The 20,075-nt window shown below is 41.0% G+C and overlaps 1 protein-coding gene across 4 annotated transcripts in view; it reads left to right on the top strand.

The window, feature by feature from the left end:
- Positions 1-20,075, top strand: part of CSMD3 (CUB and Sushi multiple domains 3) — a 1,198,342-nt gene that overhangs the window by 891,233 nt on the left and 287,034 nt on the right. For all 4 annotated transcript variants that reach the window (XM_050940462.1, XM_050940461.1, XM_050940464.1 and 1 more), the window contains one exon: positions 3,244-3,438. In XM_050940462.1, the coding sequence (XP_050796419.1) occupies positions 3,244-3,438 (195 nt within the window). The remainder of the gene's footprint in view (positions 1-3,243; positions 3,439-20,075) is intronic.

Here is a 20,075-nt window from a genome sequence, read left to right as displayed (position 1 = left end):
TTTTTATTACAAATGTTTGCACTGTAAAAATGATAAAACAAATAGTCTTTTTCAATTCATCTAATACAAGTATTGTAGTGCATTCTCTTTATTATGAAAGTGCAACTTACAAATGTAGATTTTGTTTTGTTTTGTTACAAAACTCCACTCAAAAACAAAACAGTTTAAAACTTTGGAGTGTACAGGTTCACTCAGTCCTACTTCTTCTTCAGCCAATCGCTAAGACAAAGAAGTTTGTTTAAATATACGAGAGATAATGCTGCCCACTTCTCATGTACAATGTCACCTGAAAGTGACTACTGGTGTTCGCATGGCACTTTTCTTGCTGGCATTGCAAGTTATTTACATGGCAGATATGCTAAACATTTGTACACCCCTTCATGCTTCGGACACCATTACAGAGGACATGCATTCATTCTGATGATGCTCATTAAAAAAATTCATGTGTGAATTAAATTTGTGAATGAACTCTTTCGGGGAGAATTGTATCTCTCCTGCTCTGATTTACTCACATTCTACCATATATTTCGTGCTGTAGCAGTCTTGGATGATGATCCAGCACATGTTCTAAGAACACTTTCACTGCAGATTTGACAAAATGCAAAGAAGTTACAATGTGAATTTTCTAAAGATGCAGCACTCGACCTGAGGTTTAAGAAGAGCATCCCAGAATCTGAGAGGAACGAGGGGTTTTAGCTGGGGACTGTATGTGACAGTAGTAAATGAAATTTAACCACTGTACATTTACACTAGCATCTGCTACCCCAACTCTGAGTGTGCATTCCTCTGAATTTGAAAGTTCTAGACAATTGCTTGTGTGGGCGCGCTTGGAGACACTGAAGCCAGGGACAGCAAAGTAATCCAGCCAAGACAACAAAGGGCAGAGCAATTCTAACTGTGGGTCAATCCAAGTTCCACAACCGTTCTGAAGACGGGCGTTGTTATAACCCGAGGTCTGTAATCTTGGACCACTTTTCAGTCTCAAGGAAACCACTTAGTCTTTTCACCACCCCTTTTTCCTTGAAAGTACTTTCCTAAATAAATAAACAAATAAAAGAAGTGTTGTGATTACTCACACTGCTTTCATTGCATCCCAAACTCAGTCAGTTCTTGCCATAGCAAGAGTCTTTGCCCTGACTCTGACAAAGCTCAATAATAGCTTCCGTGACTCCCCACTTGGTCAAAGCCCCAGCAGTTTCTCAGCAGCAGCTACTAGCTTTCTAACAGGAGCTTAGCTCCACAAAGCAGTCTCTTCCATCCCCAACACAGTCTCAGCACCCAAGTCAAAATAGGGGACCAGAGCAGCAGGCTAGCGCCCTGCTTGAACAGAGCTCAAACAAGACTCCCTACAACTCAGCAGCTACTCTTTTTTAACTTTATTTTTTAAGTCCTCACAAAATGGAGCCCATTGAAACTAAGGCAGGGAAGTCTGTCTCTTCCCCAAAGTATCATGGGAGTCCTAGTCTTCAAGGCTGGATCACAGCAGCTGGGATCTTCCTGAGTGGAACACCCCCAATTAAGTTCAGAGGTCCCTTTCATGGAGATGCCTACACTTAAATATAACTGTACAATTCTTATTGTATCTAACAGTTATCTTACTGATTTTCACATGGGAAGTATCAACACTGCAAATAAAGTGTGTGAGTTCTGATAAAATGTTTGGAAAAAGACTGAGGTTTCAAAAGCTCTCTTTACCATGTAAATGGACATAACACTCTAATGACAAATATGAATTTTAAATAATGAAAAAGACATTCCATGTTTCTTTATTCTGATGCAGATATACCTGGAACATTCTAGACTATGAGTATTTTATTTCTCTCCTCTTGCTAGTTCTCATATTAAATGAGGGAGTGAAATATGCAAATCTCATAATCTAGTGAGGTATCTTCTATCTGATCAGATAGCTATGGTAATGTTCTTAAACCAATCTCCCCCATACAACCACAAAAATATATATGTATGACTTGCTACTTGTGTCATTTTCTGATATCATATACTATTTGTTTAGTGACATTAAATTGCAAAAGTATTTTATTTATTTATTTATTTATTTATTTATTTACTTATGGCATTTACTTTCTTCCTGTTAGATATTGCTGCTGGAATTGAAAAATGTTGAGCTGCCATTTGCTTGGAGCATGTTACCTTCTTGATGGCTCTGTGGCATTAGACAGTTTATTATTTGTATTACAGAAAGAAGGCAGAAACAACAACAGGACCATGTGCATGCATTCAGATGGTTTTGAATATTTTAAAATGAGAAGTTATAAATAAGAAATACATTTGATAAATACAGTATCATGAATCTTCATAATGAGGCCTCCAATGCATTTAAAAGGGGAAACTTTTATAATATTAAAAAATGGTATTGTAGATACAAATTTGCTGTTCATTTTGAACAAATCTGAAATGCTAATCATTTGTGTGCACTTTATTTGATTATAAAGTACTTAGTAACTAATTTTTCAGTTCTGAGTTTTCAATCGATATAATTTTAAAAACAAACAACCACTCATGTTTGCCTAATTGCCCATAGGACACTGTGCATGAGATCTTAGTTCAGGCCTCCTACTTGACTACATCACTGCTGATGAGATTGACAATCCACCAACAGAACAGAATGGTTGTTCTGCAGACAACTCTACATATAGGGAGTTGTCAGAGATGAAAGTACATGACTTACCGGTACACAGGATTGGGGTCTTGGGTGGAAGTGACAGGGCAACTGGTGAAAGAGACAAGGCTGGGGCCAAAATCCCCCAGCTAGCCCTTAAGTGCTGCTTGGCCTGCGCCACCCAGGGCTTCGGTGGTGATTTAAAGTGTCCAGGAGCCCCAGGCCCTTTAAATCGTCACCAGAGCCCTGGGGCCTGGGAGCCCAGGGCACTTTTAAATCGTTGGCCCCCAGGGCAGTTGACTCTTTTGGTCTCCCTCCTCCCTCATCAGCAGCCCTGCCAGTATGGTTTGCACTTTCTTGACGGTACGCCGGACCAGACCAGATGAGCTTACTTTCACCTCTGGGAGTAGTTCTTGGTCATTATGGAGTACTGTGTTCAGTCATCCTAAATTGACGGGAAGATCAATGAGATACAGAACATATGAAGAATGAATTGAGGAATTTAAAAGGAAAACAATGTTAGGCTCCTGTGAGTTTTGAGGTGACCTAAAAGAAGCACAGGAATAATCTATCGAACATTTCCATGTGTACTCAAAATTGCCTTTTCATTTGCTTTCTTTTTGTAGCCAAACTACGTGAGTCCTGCTTTGATCCCGGGAATGTAATGAATGGCACAAGACTTGGAATGGATTATAAACTGGGATCAACAGTCACATATTACTGTGATGCAGGTTATGTTCTTCAAGGGTATTCTACCCTTACTTGTATTATGGGAGATGATGGAAGACCTGGGTGGAACAGAGCACTACCCAGCTGTCATGGTAAGAGCTGTATTTTCTGGAGTGATTTCGTGACTTGAAAGAGACACAAAAGTGAAATATAAACATATACACCTCTACCCCGCTATAACTCGGTCCTCGGGAGGCCAAAAAATCTCATTGTGTTATAGGTGAGACCGCGTTATATCAAACTTGCTCCCCCACCGTTCCTTGTTCACTGACTGCCCCCTCCAGAGACCCCTGTTCTTAATCACCCCCGGAACCCCACCCCCTACCCACCCCCCCATCCCCTGACTGCTCCGAACCCTATCCACCCCTCCCAGCCCCCTGACAGGCACTCACCGGCAGCAGCGGGAAGCGGAGCAGCCTGGCCTCAGTCTGCTCCACCCTGCCAGCTCCCAGACACGGCGCTCCACTTCCTGCCGCCGGTGAGTGCAAGGAGGTTGGGGAAAGGATCCCACCCCCCGCACTCACCTGCAGTGGGAAGCAGATTGATGCGGCCCCAGACCACTCCCCTTTCCTTGCCCTGGCCCCAGCCGTGTCACTGGGGGGTAGCTGGAGAAAGGTCCTGCACGCACCTGCGGTGGGAAGTGGAGTACCATGGCTGGGAGCTGGCAGAGTGGAGCTGGCTGGGGCTGGGCTGCTCCGTTTCCTGCTGCCGGTGAGTGCAGGGAGGTTGAGGAAAGGATGTCCCCTTTAGGCCACTCTGGATCTGCGGGACCCCCAGAAGTGCTCTCCCATGGCTCCTGCCCCCCAGACCCGGGAAGGGGGGGCCTTGACCACCCCCGTGACCCTCTGCCTCTTATCAAACTCCTCGGCCTTGGCCTCGGCCTGGCCCAGCACCCTTAACACGCTGCTCAGAGCAGCATGTCAGAGCTTTACCGTGTTGTATGTGAACCCGCGTTATATCGGGTCGCATTATATCAGGGTAGGGGTGTATTTATATTATATAGTGATTTTAATAAACCTTTTTATATATTTTCCTCTTTAGGATATATACCTTTTTATTTAGTGTACCATGAGCATTACTGTATGAAAGAGTAAATATAATATACATTGACAAAAATGTAGAAATATGAGGATTTTATTGATTCACTTAGTGCTACTAGAGTAATACAGTAGCAAATAATTACTGCTGACGATTGTCAGTGGTACTATGCAGGGTGGTAAACATTTGTGTTATTGAGCTCATCAGTCTTTGACAAATGTATGGTAGAATAAAATATTATGTACACACAATGATGTTTGCTTAAGCAGATCATCAATTTATACTCTTAATTTTAATAGTACTTAAAATATTAGCTCTTAGGATACTCAGTGCATTATTGCTACACTTTTTGTTTATGATCAGAATATTATATTGTATAATTTAACACATTTTATGTGAAGTTTCTAAGAAAATTTGATCTAAAAAATTGAAAATACATTATGGACAGTACTCCCTTGACTATCATGCATATGTGTTTGCAAGGTTGGGCTTTAAATATGGGGTCCACTTTACCAGTAGGGTGCTAACTCTCCATAACAACTGATAGACTTCAAAGCAAGCCAGTATAGCTTTGCCATGTCCTTCACCATTGGATCCAAAATCTGTGACTCTTTCTGGTGTTACTTACATTTTAGTTAAATAAATTATTTACATAAAAATGCTAAATTATTAAATTGGGGTTGTGGAAAATATAGTTTATATTACATAAAGGAAAATGAAATATCCATGATATAAGCTTCCCATGCTGTTAGATTTGTAGTGTCTCATTTTGAATCTTTTTGCTGCCATTGTGCTAAATTCAGAACTGATGTAAAGCGGTATGAATCCATTGGATTTCAACCTCCTCACACTAAGTCTGAACTTGACCCATTGACACACTACCTGAGTCTTCCATATTTTGTAGGGATAACTATCTAAATTGTTATTGCCACCCCAAATGCATATATGCTAAATAGCAATATTTGTTACCAGTGTTATCTTTTTTTATATCTGTGTATGATGTTATGAACAAGTAGAACCTTGGGGGCAGGGCAAGAGGAAAAGAAGAAGATGATGATGATGAACTGACATTAAAACAGAAAAAACCATGATTATTGACTGATGAAAGAAGGGATATCAAGTGTAAGGATTTAGGGAAACTACCCATGATTTTTAAGATTATCCATGATAATGTTACAGCATTAAAACACCAGTCTTCATTTCTGGAGCATCGAGATGCTAATACTGTGGAATACAGCTGTAATAAACTCTGTAGTTAAAATATGTTTCAGCTTGGGAAATATAGAGCAGTGTAGGGCAAACAGAAGTTTCTTCCAATCAAACCCTTTCTTCATTTTTAAATGACACTTACGATTTTTTTTCCAAGTTTGAGAGAGAGAGAGAGCTTTTTCCTTTACATGGGTAGAATGGATGATGCTATAATTGTAGCCATTAGTGCCGCTATACTCTAGTTAATGGTTTGTAACAGCTTCAAAATCTTCCATATTTCCAGGGGGGGTTAACTCATCATGTCTGTAATGAAGAGAGAGACTTTTTTGCTTGGGAGGAAAAGCTGCAGTTTTATTAAACAACACCCGCATAATAGAATGGGTTATGGTCAGTCCTTGCTCATTCTAACAAAATCTAGTTCTTTAGTTGGCTGAAGACCTTAAGGTCCTTCAAGCACACATAGTACTTAGGTCTCATATTACCCTGACATCCCTGCATAGATTCTGACCATCAGAATGACGCCATACGATAAGCCCAGTGGAAGGTACTTACCCTTATAGTGGTCAGTTGTGCCTAAACTCTGTGGCCTGTTCAAGTATACAGATCTGGCTAGCATACTGGTTTCCTCCCAACTTTTAAAGCCTTATCCTATCACAGTTACTTTACTTGTGCTGCAGTATGATCTAGTTTAGGAACAGATGACTAAGGAGTTCTACCTTTTGGTAATTTTATGTAAGAAAATTAGCATATTTATTTATTTACATTGAGCGTGGGGGAGAAGAAGAAGAGGAGGACAGCTGGAGTGGAAGTTTTACGTTGTCACCAGGGCTGGGCAGAGGAGAATCAGAGAGCTGTGATTTGGTCCCCGTCAGTTCCCATTCTTTACTGCACCCAAGCTTTGCTCAGCTGCAGAGGAGAATTGGGCCTCTTCAGTCCTGCCAGCTTTATATTTGAAGTTGCATTCGTAAAGCTGATGTTGTTTCAGTACAAATAGATACACAATGCTTCTGATCACATCATTTTTTATGATCTCTAATTACTTCCTTGTAATCTAAAACTTGTGTTCAGGGGTTTATCGATTTTTTTTCCTTCTGGTTTTTTTTTTTTTTGAATATTTTGCTCAAATGGTTCTCTGCATTAGGTATGACTTGCCTTTGCCTAAAAACCTCATTGCTGGCATATGATGGCGTATATTACATTGGTGGACGTGCAGGTGAATGAACCAGTGATAGTGTGGCTGATCTGGTTAGGTCCTGTGATGGTGTCGCTGGTGTAGATATGTGGGCAGAATTGGCATCAAGGTTTGTTGCATGGATTGGTTCCTGAGTTAGAGTTACTATGATGCGGTGTGCAGTTACTGGTGAGAATATGCTTCAGGTTGGCAGGTTGTCTGTGGGCGAGGACTGGCCTGCTACCCAAGGCCTGTGAAAGTGTGGGATCATTGTCCAGGATGGGCTGTAGATCTCTGCTGATGCGTTGGAGGGGTTTTAGCTGGGGACTGTATGTGATGGCCAGTGGAGTCCTGTTGGTTTCTTTCTTGGGTTTGTCTTGCAGTAGGAGGCTTCTGGGTACACGTCTGGCTCTGTTGATCTGTTTCCTTATTTCCTCATGCGGGTATTGTAGTTTTGAGAATGCTTGGTGAAGATTTAGTAGGTGTTGGTCTCTGTCTAAGGGGTTGGAGCAGATGCAGTTGTACCTCAGTGCTTAGCTGTAGACAATGGATCGTGTGGTGTGCCCGGGATGGAAGCTGGAGGCATGAAGGTAGGCATAGCGGTTGGTAGGTTTTCGGTATAGGGTGGTGTTAATGTGACCATCACTTATTTGCACCGTGGTGTCTAGGAAGTGGACCTCCTGTGTAGATTGGTCCAGCTTGAGGTTGATGGTGGGGTGGACGCTGTTGAAATCGTAGTGGAATTTTTCCAGAGTCTCCTTCCCATGGGTCCAGATGATGAAGATGTCATCAATGTAACATAGGCAAAGAAGGAGTGTGATTGGACGAGATCTGAGGAAGAGTTGTTCCAGGTCAGCCATAAAAATGTTGGCATATTGTGAGGCCATGCGGGTTCCCATAGCCGTGCCACTGATCTGGCGGTATATATTGTCATCAAATTTGAAATTGTTGTGTGTGAGGATAAAGGCACAGAGCTCAGCAACCAGTTGTGCTGTGGCATCATCAGGGATACTGTTCCTGACAGCTTGTATTCCATGTGTGTGTGGGATGTTTGTGTAGAGAGCCTCTACATCCATGGTGGCTAAGATGGTGTTTTCTGGAAGGTCACCAATGCATTGTAGTTTTCTCAGGAAATCAGTGGTGTCACGGAGATAGCTGGGAGTGCTGGTGGCATAGGGGGAATATTTACTGTATCTATCGTTTAAAGGGTTATATGTGATACACTTTTCAGTGGAAGGCTCTATAGATGTGCTAAATATTTTTTTAATTTTATTATATCATAAAACATTAAATGTGCCAATAAACAATTGATAACTTTCTTAGCAATACTGAATTATTCCCTATTTAATTAGAAGCTCTAAATGTGGCACTTTTATTAAGTTTAACATAGTGCAACTATGGTACTTACCCACTATCTTTCTTTGAAATAATGATCATATATGCAACACATTATTTGCATCACTAGATCATAGCAGGATATAGTATTTTGTGCCACATTCTGTAAAAGGTCTGGAACGAAATATTATTTTGGCCCTTATTATCAATTAAAATACAGAGGATCATTAAGACTGGAGAAATGTCCCTGTTTCAGGCAAATATAAACAAGTAATAAACAGGCATTATGCTAAAATTCTTCTCAGTTCAATTTTTACTTAAGGCTGGTAGTTAAAGACGAGACTGAGTTCCTAGATAAACTAATTATAATCTTTAATAATTCTCAACTATATTACAATACTCTCCAGATGAAATCTGACACAGTTTCACTCCTGATAAATGTTGCTTATGAGAGAAACAGAGCAAAATTTTCATTGAATTTTAAATTATCTTCAAATTAATGTTTCTAACAAAGCGATACACGAAAGCTTGCATTTTCTGTATCTCTTTCATTCTAGAGTTCAACAGAGGTACATACATTATTTTCCCAAATCCAAAACTGCTGTATTTTTATTATTATTTATTTCTACATAAACAATTCACGGACAGAGTTTCAAAGTCACAAACAGCTGTTAGATGCCTAACAATTGCTGACTTACATTTGTCCTTCTGAAAATCAACCCTTTTATAAAAACTTTATATATCTCTATCTCTATATATTCATTTATATAGATATATAAATACACATACACACAATTATATTAAACCATCACATGTCTGTTTTGTAATTAAGAGAATGGACCTAATACTAATCCCATTTGCACCTGTGTAACTGAGATCAGAATCAAGCATTATTTTATGTGGTGCAGGTAGAAAAGCTGCCTGGTACTTTTTATTACAAGACTCTGTTTTCAGTTCCTTAAAACTTTGCTACAGTTTAATGATTCAGGCCCAAATGTTACATTTGAGGTGCCTGCCAAAGATGATTTTTTTTTTTAAAGTTTCATCTAAACCAGTTCAGTTATTTCCAAGAACAAAGTTAGGGAAAATTAAACATTCTCAGTAAAGACTTGTCACAGTTTGGCAATTAAATTATCTGAGTATTCTGTCTGCCCTGATCATGCTTCATCCCAGTAGAACTCCTGTGTGATCACAGGATCACATATGCACTGTCCCTACTAAGCGTGTGCCAATCCAGGGATGCAGTGGATGAACAGGACTTTCCCTGTATTTGTTCTTCTTGATAGCTGAGGCCTGCTGTGTCACCAGACACAGGGATGAGAGCAGGAAGACTGACTCTCCTGTATTCTCAGTGCTCACACTGCTGGTGTCCAGGCAGGGTGAAGGAGGAATAAGCTGCCACATTGGAGGGGAAACAGAAAAGCAGGTTGCAGGAGCCGAACAATAGCAATAAGCAGCAGTGGACGGGAGCTGTTGTGGGTGCATAGGAAGAGTGGGGAAGAGGGGTAACAGGAACGCAAAGAGGGGTGAGTTAAGAGATGGGGATGGAATTTGGATATCAGCAGAAGGAGAGCAGGGTTTGTGAAGTGAGGTTTGGATAGGAGCAGAGAAGTTGGGTGCCAAAGGGGGCAGGACCTGGGATGAGTGGCTAGGAGCAGAGACAAGCTGGGGACACAGGGACAGAAGGTTCTATAACTGCTAGAAAACACTCCTCTCCAGATCCTGGAATTGAACCCAGGAGTCATACATTTCTATCTTCCTCTGCTGTAAGCAAGAGATGTGAAACCACTGGCAAAATGTATGTCAAATCCTGCTGTAGTGGCTGGTTCACAAAAAGGATTAGAACATTCTAATGCTACCAGTTACTTCATTACCTCAAGTGGTAGAGGTCTCTGCTTTGATTCTAAAGGTCAGAACCTTGATGATGGCCCAAGTGGAGTATGATTTCACATGATGGAATTTCGGGAGGGTAATTCAGTTTTTTTCTTTAAAAAATATATAGTTTGTAAAGTCAAGCATTCAAAAGTTTAGGAAATGCCAGAATTAGGGTTGTCTGTATATCCTTAATGCAAATCCCTTTTGTATATGTACTAGGATACAGCCTTTAATTACATTATTACACACTATTTCCCCCACAGAACCTCTCTCTCATTCAAAGCACAGAACAGACTGTGCTCTGCAAGTGAATGAAGCTGTTGTTTGTAAGACCCCTGGCTTATTTGTTATAGGAGTTGGAAGGAGTAGTGAATAAGGCATGGAATTACAGAAGACAAAGGATGGCTTCTTTAGTAAGGAAGTTGAATGCCACTCTGAAGAATGGGATTCTGACCCGGCCACTGAGTTCCTATGTGAATCTAGGTTTAACCATTTAAGCCAAATACTTCAACCAGTTAGCTACTAATTATGCATTCCTTATTTTCTGTTGCCCAACATTAGACATCTGTGGCTGGAAATGCAGAAGAGCACACACACAACTGTAACTGAATTCAGTTGGACTTGTGCATTGAACATACAAAGTGTTATTAAAATTATAAAATAAGAGAAATATAAGACTGGAAGGAGTCTGGAGAGGTCATCTACTCCATCTTCTCTCTCTGAGGCAGGACCAAGTGAACCTAGTCTATCCCAAACAGGTGTTTGTCTAAGCAATTCTTAAAATGCTAAGTTCTCTGGAAAGTCAGATTCAAGGGGCCAGATTGCTCAGTCAGCTAAAGTTTCACATAGACTCCTAGTGGATTTTGATTTCAATGGGAGTTAGGTGTCTAGCGACTTTAGAAAATCTCGCTAGGTGCCTATCTGAATCTTTAAGTGCCTAAATACCTTTTAAAATGAGAGCCTAGATTTCTCTGGTAGGGTACCTGAAAGTAGTCAGCACTTTCACTGACTGAAGCAGAAGTCCTGTGGAAAAAAACAGTATGTGTCGATTAAATTGAAGACTGTATTTTAAATGCATAAATACAAAAAAGGCAAATTCTGCCATTTGCTACCATGGGAGGGTTTGATTTTGCAAGATTTACATTATTTTAACATACTTGTTTCATTGATGTGTATGGGTGGAAAAATAAATTTTATATATATGGAGAAAAATGATTATGTAAGAATCTCAACTCTTATCTAATAATAATAGGTGATACTAAAAATCAACCCTATATGCTGGCAGCAAAAACCTTGAAAATATGATTAGAGTATACCCTAAAGATTGAAAGAAAATAAAAGAAGTTTAATATAAAGTAGACAACTAAAATAATTTCAAAACCCTCATGATTTTAAAGTCAGTATCATGGTTTTCGGGGCCTGATTCATGATTTCAATAATGCTTTATAATATTTTACAGAATAGGAAATGCTGTAGGATATTGTTCCAAACTCCCATTAAAGAATATGCTAATGTAATATAATGGCAAATAAAACATGAAATGAAGAATACTAATTTGTTACAACTATCATTTTAATATTAGCTGTCAGAGTATCCAAATTTCCAAGATATATAAGGGATCTGTTTTATACAACATATTATAAAATAGTACATGGTTTATTTTCTGTTGACATTCTGTCACCATTTTTCTAGAAGCATAATTTAAAGAAGGAAATGTAGAAAGAAGGAGAAATAGCTCAGGCTATGTATTAATTTTGATTTTTAGTAGCCATTTCTCCCCCTCCCCCCATTCCCTAACATAATAATGAATCTGAAAATTAAACTTGCAGATCAAAGTTATAAAGTTAAAGATGTCTCTGTGGACAGACAAAACTGCTAGTTTGACAAAAATGGCTGTAATAAGAAATAAAAATGTAATATGTAGTTTTTGTCATACTGAGACTAATGCACAGCTGCTGTACTATAGAGATTAGGTACTGTACTGTTGCTTGTTAACTTGGGGATAAAGCACTTACAAAACATGAAATGAAATAAATTATGTAAGTGATTTAGATGCAAACTATCCTGTTTTGGCACTGGATTTGTTTGTTTGTTTGCCAGAAGCAGATGGAAGTGAATTTCTGTGTAGAGTAGTCATTCACATTTTTCAGTTGTATGTTTCCTGTAGCACTATTTACAGAAGGTCTTCCATGGAAAGGTATACACACTCATCAAACTTGCAGCACTTTGAGTACTGTTTTCGCAAGAGGAAGACCAAGCACAGGGTAGGCCTCTTACTCAATTGAGGAGTGGGAGGGAGGGGGATAATAACAGAAAATGTGGAAATGGCAGAGGTGCTTAATGAATTCTTTGTTTTGGTTTTCACCAAGAAGGTTGGTGGTGATTGGATGTCTAACATAGTGAATGCCAGTGAAAATGAGGCTAAAATAGGTTAAGAATAAGTTAAAAATTACTTGGACAAATTAGATGTCTTCAAGTCACCAGGACCTGATGAAATGCATCCTAGAATACTCAAGGAGCTGACTGAGGAGATATCTGAGCCATTAGCTATTATCTTTGAAAAGTCATGAAAGATGGGAAAGAGTCCCTAGACTGCAAAAGGGCAAATATAGTGCCAATATATAAAAAAGGGAAATAAGGACAACTGAGGTAATTATAGACCAGTCAGCTTAACTTCCCTTATCCAGAAAGATAATGGAAAAATAATTAAGTAATCAATTTGCAAATATCTAGAAGATAATAAGGTGATAAATAACAGTCAGCATGGATTTGACAAAAACAAGTTGTGTCAAACAAACCTGATAGCTTTCTTTGACAAGGTAACAAGACTTGTGAATAGGGAGAAAGTGGTAGACATGGTATCTTCACTTTAGTAAAGCTTTTGTTATTGTCTCGCATGACCGTCTCATAAACAATCTAGGGCAGTGATTCTCAAACTTTTGTGCTAGTGATTCTTTCAAATAGAGAGCCTCTGAGTGCGACCCTCCTTATAAATTAAAAACACTTTTTTATATATTTAACGCCATTATAAATGCTGGATGCAAAGCAGGGTTTGAGGTGGAGGCTGACAGCTCACGACCCCTGTGTAATAACCTCGTGACCTCCTGAGGGGTCCCTGAACCCCAGTTTGAGAACCCCTGAACTAGGGAAATGCAATGTACATGGAGCTATTATAAGGTGGGTGCAAAACTAGTTGGAAAACCATTGCCAGAAAGTAGTTATCAGTGGTTCACAGTCATGATGGAAGGGCATAAGGAGTGGGGTCCCTCAGGGATCAGTTCTGGGTCCAGTTCTGTTCATCTTCATCAATGATTTAGATAATGACATACAGAGTACACCTATAAAGTGTGGATGATACCAAGCTGGGAGGAGTTGGAAGTGCTTTGGAGGTAAGATTAAAATTCAAAATGATCTGGACAAACTGGAGAAATGGTCTGAAATAAATATGATGAAATTCAGTAAGGACAAATGCAATATGCTCCATTTAGGAAGGAACAATCAGTTTCACATATACAAAATAGGAGATGATGCCTAGGAAAGAGTACTGCAGAAAGGGATCTGGGGGTGATAGTGGACCACAAGCTAAATATGAGTCAACAGTGTAACACTGCACAAAAAGCAAACATCCTTCTGGTGTGTATTAGCAGGAATGTGTTAAGCAAGACATGAGAAGTAATTCTTCCGCCCTACTCCACGCTGATTGAAAAAAATGGGTTTGTTTTGTCTGGAAAAGAGAAGACTGAGAGGGGACATGCTAACAGTTTTCAAGTATATTAGGCCATGTCTACATCTAAAATTTTGCAGCGCTGGTTGTTACAGCTGTATTAGTACAGCTGTATAGGGCCAGCGCTGCAGAGTGGCCACACTTACAGCAACCAGCGCTGCAAGTGGTGTTAGATGTGGCCACACTGCAGCGCTGTTGGGCGGCTTCAAGGGGTTTCGGGGAACGCGAGAGCAAACCGGGAAAGGAGACCAGCTTCGCCGCGGTTTGCTCTCGCGTTCCGCGAACCACCGTGCAAACCGCAGGGAAGGAGACCTGCTTGCTCGGGTTCGGGGAACGCGAGAGCAAACCGGGAAAGGAGACCAGCTTCGCCGCGGTTTGCTCTCGCGTTCCGCGAACCACCCTGCAAACCGCAGGGAAGGAGACCTGCTTGTTCGGGGAACGCGAGAGCAAACCGCGGCGAAGCTGGTCTCCTTCCCCGGTTTGCTCTCGCGTTCCCCGAACCGCCGAGCAAGCAGGTCTCCTTCCCTGTGGTTTGCAGGGTGGTTCGCGGAACGCGAGAGCAAACCGCGGCGAAGCTGGTCTCCTTCCCCGGTTTGCTCTCGCGTTCCCGGAACCACCCTGCAAACCGCAGGGAAGGAGACCTGCTTGCTCGGGGTGCGGGGAACGCGAGAGCAAGCCGGGGAAGGAGACCAGCTTGATTACCAGAGGCTTCCTCAGGTATGCTGGGATACCTGCTTATTCCACGGAGGTCAAGAAAAGCGCTGGTAAGTGTCTATACTTGATTACCAGCGCTGGATCACCAGCGCTGGATCCTCTACACCCGAGACAAAACGGGAGTATGGCCAGCGCTGCAAACAGGGAGTTGCAGCGCTGGTGGTGCCCTGCAGATGTGTACACCTCCTAAGTTGCAGCGCTGTAACTCCCTCACCAGCGCTGCAACTTTCTGATGTAGACAAGCCCTTAGAGGTTGTTACCAGGAGGAGAAAGAAAAATTGTTTTTCTTAATCTCTGAGGATAGGACAAGAAGGGATGGGCTTAAATTGAAGCAAGGGAGCTTTAGATTGGACATAAGGAAAAACTTCCTGTCAGGGAGGTTAAGCACTGGAATAAATTGCCTAGGGAGGTTGAAGATTTTTAAGAGCAAGTTAGACAAACACCTGTCAGGGATGGTCTGGATATAACTTAGTCCTGCCACAAGTGCAGGGGACTGGACTAGATGACCTCTAGAGGTCTCTTCCAGTTCTATGATTCTATGATTATAGGTTCAGAGTGTTTCCTGCAGTTTTCATAGAACAGATGTGTTGGTGCAGAGTATTGTGCTCCTAGAATGTGCAAAATACTCTGTGAATTCATTGTAGCTTTCCAAATCTTCTGACATTCTAGCCCAGGGATCAGCAACCTTTGGAACATAGCCTGTCGGGGAAATCCACTGGTGGGCTGAGACGGTTTGTTTACGTGTAGCATCCGCAGGTTCGGCCGATCGCAGCTTCCACTGGCCGCAGTTCACCATTCCAGGCCAACGGAGGCTGTGGGAAGCGTCGGCCAGCACATCCCTCAGCCCATGCCACTTCCCGCAGCAGCCATTGCCCTGGAACGGCAAACCGCAGCCAGTGGGAGCTGCGATCAGACGAACCTGTGAACACTGCAGGTAAACAGACCGTCCCGGCCCGCCAGCGGATTTCCCTGATGGACCTCGTGCCAAAGGTTGATGATCCCCATTCTAGAAAAAAGATGGGAAGACAAGGCGTATAGATAGGGTTAAGTGGTAGCAGTCAGTAGTCATCGGAGTAGAGTAGCTAATTAATGTTCTGTTCTCAACCTGGTCAGATAAACTCAGGAAACTAATTCTCCAGAAGTCATTCAGCCATTGTGAGTGGATATAGAGTATTAGTTGGTAATAATGCATAGATCCACTTTATTACACACCTTCAAACCATTAGCAATATCGCACAGCATCATTCTCTTTTAGCTTCTTATTTACGGTTCAGGTATGAAAAAAAAAATCCCTGACATAAAATGGAGTTAATGTTGAGAGTACAAATAAGTAACTTAAGGTTAAAGAATATTACAAAGATGTTGTAATGATCCCCCACACCAACCATTGCAGACCCAGAAAATACAGGTTTAATAGGTTTGGATTTCTTTTAACCATAAGGAAATATCATCAAATGAAGGGCAGACACAGCTGGTCTAAAATAGAGACAGTTTTCACTAGTGATTAACATGACAATAAGGCACTGAACTGAAAATAAATAACTACTGAATCTTCAGTTATTACATAAAAACATATTCTCCTTTTTGTCGCTATGCAAACCTTCTGCTGAATTTATATCCTGGATTACACACCATAACTGAATATGGAATTTAGTCATCTCCTCCAATGTCGAAGTGTGTAAATGGACAGTTAAGGAACCCAAATAACCTTGACTCTGTCCTGTAGTAACACCATGAGGGGAAAAAGCAATATAAAAAAGTATGATATGTCTTTAAAAATCAGTTTATTCTAATTTAGTTCCACAAACAATAAAATGCCTTAATTATAAACATATAGTTTGACTAGATAGAGGGATACTATCATATGACCATCTTATTACGTAATTTAATTTATCTAAAACTCTTATCTGGGTCTAATCTTTTCTAAGATAAGTTAAATTTCACCCAAACTGTTCATATTTTTAGATCTAGCTGGGAAAAAATATTTCCCATTAGGCTATTATAGATAATTAAGACTACGATTCAGTTACAGAGGTCACAGATTCCATGACTTTCTGGGACCTCTGGGACTTCTTCTGGGGCAGGGCTGGAGCAGCTGTCAGCCCAGGGGTTGCTGGAGCAGCAGCTGCCGGAACAGCTGATTGGCAGCCAGCCCCAAGGGTTTGCCCAAGCAATGGTCCCCGGCCTGCTGGAGCAGTGACTGGAGTTGGGCCAGTCCCGTGAGGCTGGAGCAGCAGCAGTCAGTCACTGCCACAGTAGCAGCAGTGGCATGGGTGGCGGGTGAAGCTTCCACCTGAGGAGGCTATGCCCCTGTACTGCCTCTTCTGGCCAAGGCCCCATCTCTTCTGTCTGAGGCCATGCCCCTGCTCGCTGATCTAAGCCTTCCCCCATGGCCCCAGCTGGAGAGGGCGGGGGGCAGATAGTTCAGTCAGAGCCATGTGGGATCTCGGCCTCCACTGGGATCGAGCTCTCAGCCTTAGCTGGGACTGAAGTGGAGCTCTTGGCCTTGGCTGGAGCTCTGAAACCGAAACCTCTCCCTCATTCTGCCCGTGGCCCCACCCATTGTCCCACCCCATTGCACACCTTCGTCTGCGTCCCCACTCTTGTTTTACCCTCAGCCCCATCTCCATTCCACCTCTTCCCCCATTGCCCTGCCCTGTTCTGCCCTCACTCCTCCTCTTCCCCCCAAAGGCTCCACCCCTCCCTCACTCCTTGCCCCCTCCCCCGCTGTGGCCCCGAGATCAGAAAGGCTTCTCTATCCCCCAAGTGGGGGGATATTTTTCCAGGGGCCCCAACTCCGCCAATGACCCCCATCCCTCCAGCACGAAGTTTGGATACACTTAGCCTCCCCCAGTCTCCATTATGCGCCACCCATGAGCGGCAGGGCTGGAGCAGCTGCAAGCCCTTTGTCCCTTCCCCTCCCCCCAGGGTATTTTTAGTAAAAATCAGGGACAGCTTGCAGGCTTCTGAGAAATTTTGTTCATTGCTCCCAACCTGTCTGTGACTGTTACTAAAAATATCTGTGACAGAATCGTAGTCTTACAGATGGTATTTCTGCCTAAAGATGGTAGAGGAAGAAAAGTTGGAGGAAGAGAGACCTCAGAGACACAAAGAGAAAATTAGAGGCCTAGAGAGTTTGAAAAGAGTTTTGTCTGCTTAATTTACCGCGAAGATAAAGAAGAGTTGTATACACAATGATAAATGACATAGAGAAGGTAAAAGTGTTTTTTTTTAATCTCCGAATAGAAGAACAAGGTGAAAGTCAATGAAGTTGAAAGGCATCATATTTTATACTGAAAAAAAGAACAATATTTTAGGCAGTCCACAATTAGCCAGGGTGACTCATTACCGCAAGATATCATGGAGTCCATGAGCAAAGTATAATTTGAAATGATTTACACATTTATATGAGTTATGAGAACATTCAGCATCACATTAGAGAGGCTTTTTTTTTAGAATGGATACTCACCCTTATACATCAGGATATAACGCAACTAGTAACTTCCCCTACAGTCAGGTTATGCTATAATTTTCTACTGCAGAGTTTCTTATTCCTTTCTCAGAAGCATCTGGTAGATAGACTTCTGGTCTGAACTAGTATGTAGCTGGATTTTTTTCAGATGCACAAAAATATATATTACTTAGGAAATAATAAGTTGGACACCTGGAATAAGACAACGGATTAAACATCAAGTAAATATAAATAAACAAGCACGTTTTATTACCAATAATTTTAAGTATAAAGAAACAGATTTATAGTTCCAATTATTGGAGCTGACTGTGGATGGAATGACTCAAATAACAAAAATAATTTCCAGACAGAAGCACTTTAATACATTCTAAGGACTAGCTACAGTTCATAAAGCAAAGGACAGTTAAATAAAGATTTTCAGGAAGATATAACATGACTGAAGCATTTAAATTTATTATTTTTTTCTCTACTGGTAATCTCACAAAACAAAACAGTTGTCTACGCTTTGAAGATTGCATGTTTCTCCATCACTATGCAGTTGAACACACAAGATTATGTAACACTGACCAACCCCAGTTGTCGGTGGACGGAATCTAACCTGAGACCTCTGGAGCTTAGTGCATGAGCTAAAAGCAACGTGGCTCTTAGCTAAGGCTGTAGAGCAGACTCATTAATCTCTAAGTGATCTTGGTGCCACTAAATGGGACAGAACATCACACCCCAACAGGTGTGTGAGTTACAATTAGACTAAGTTTATGTTTAAAGAATGGACTATCTTCTTCCACACAAGATGGTCCTGACAGATAATAGGTGTTCTGGTGAGATGTTATAAACACACACAAAAATTTAACATGCAAGTAGGGTTAAAGAGCTCACCAGTGCCCTGTGTTCTTCAAGTCCTTTCAGAACAGGACAGTTTAATTCACAAAAGCAAAGCTCAAACTTTGGTAAACTAGAAAATGAGGAGTTAAAATCCTCTTACACACACATGTAAAAATGAAAAACAAAACACAAACACTGGAAAACCAGGAAATGCAGAGTTCAGATAATACTTCCTACACAACCCAGTCCACAGCCCTTAACTCTGCTTTCTTGATCTCAGCCCTGGAGAATCGCTCCGAGAGAGCCCAAATCATTATCCTTCCCTCAGCGTTTGTTCACTATGGTGCCAAGCTGCAGCAAGTACTCTCCACAGCAATAGTAATGCACAGAGCATATTTTGGGTCCCTTGGAGAGTATGACTAGGAGTCCTGATTTGGAGTGGTGGCAGGCACAGAGAAATTGGCAGTTTTTGATAATGGGATGTTTCCAGTTCCTCTTGGCATTACTACAGGCTGAGACTGAAGCAATGCCCTTAAAAATCTCCTAGAAACTTAATCTTTGATTAACCATATGGATCCAAATATAAGATATCACAGAGAAAATAAACAAAAAAAAATCAAAAACAAGTTATAATTTCTCGTATTCAGAGAATATAAAACCATTCTTAATGTACAGCTCCAACACTTGTAAATAATAAAATATTTAATTGTGGACAGTTTAACTTGCTTCCCAAGATTTGTCTCAATAATGTTAATAGAGGAAGGTTATAAACTAGCCATGAGCACACAAACATTGTCTATCTTCAGTGCACTCTGAGCAAGATACTGAACTTTTACCTTCTTTCTCAAATTGTAGGGTATGCTGTCGCCCACCCTTGGCTATCTTTCAACTCAAGTGAACTTAGAATAATGTAGTAATTATCAGGTCAAACCCTGTGGTCAGTAGTCATGTAAAATAACTAATAACTTTGATGAGAGGGGTTTTCTCCCAAAATAAATACAGATTGTTTTTAATGTTACTTTTTAAAAATTCTATAAAATATTAATGTATTTTCTTAACATTACAGTCCATTATCCCACAATGCCTATTGAAGGTATTCAGTTGTCTTATTTAATAAAGTTTGTTTTGTATTTAAAAAAAGACAAAGAAAAATCACGATAAAGAGAAGCAGGTTTTTGTTGCTAACCTCCTGGAACTGTGTGAAAGCTGACATCCATAATGCATGAGAGTGTGCATCTCTGAAATAAGCACAGAACTATCAGACTTAAATAAGATCTTCATTTGGATATATAGCCACACATACAGTATATCTGGCAAATGATACAAAGCTACCTGATTGATTGCTGTTACCAAACCAGCATGAGAATAG

This window comes from Gopherus flavomarginatus, chromosome 2, assembly GCF_025201925.1.
Source record: "Gopherus flavomarginatus isolate rGopFla2 chromosome 2, rGopFla2.mat.asm, whole genome shotgun sequence".
Lineage (NCBI taxonomy): Eukaryota > Metazoa > Chordata > Testudines > Testudinidae > Gopherus > Gopherus flavomarginatus.
This window is presented reverse-complemented; position numbering and strand designations above follow the sequence as displayed.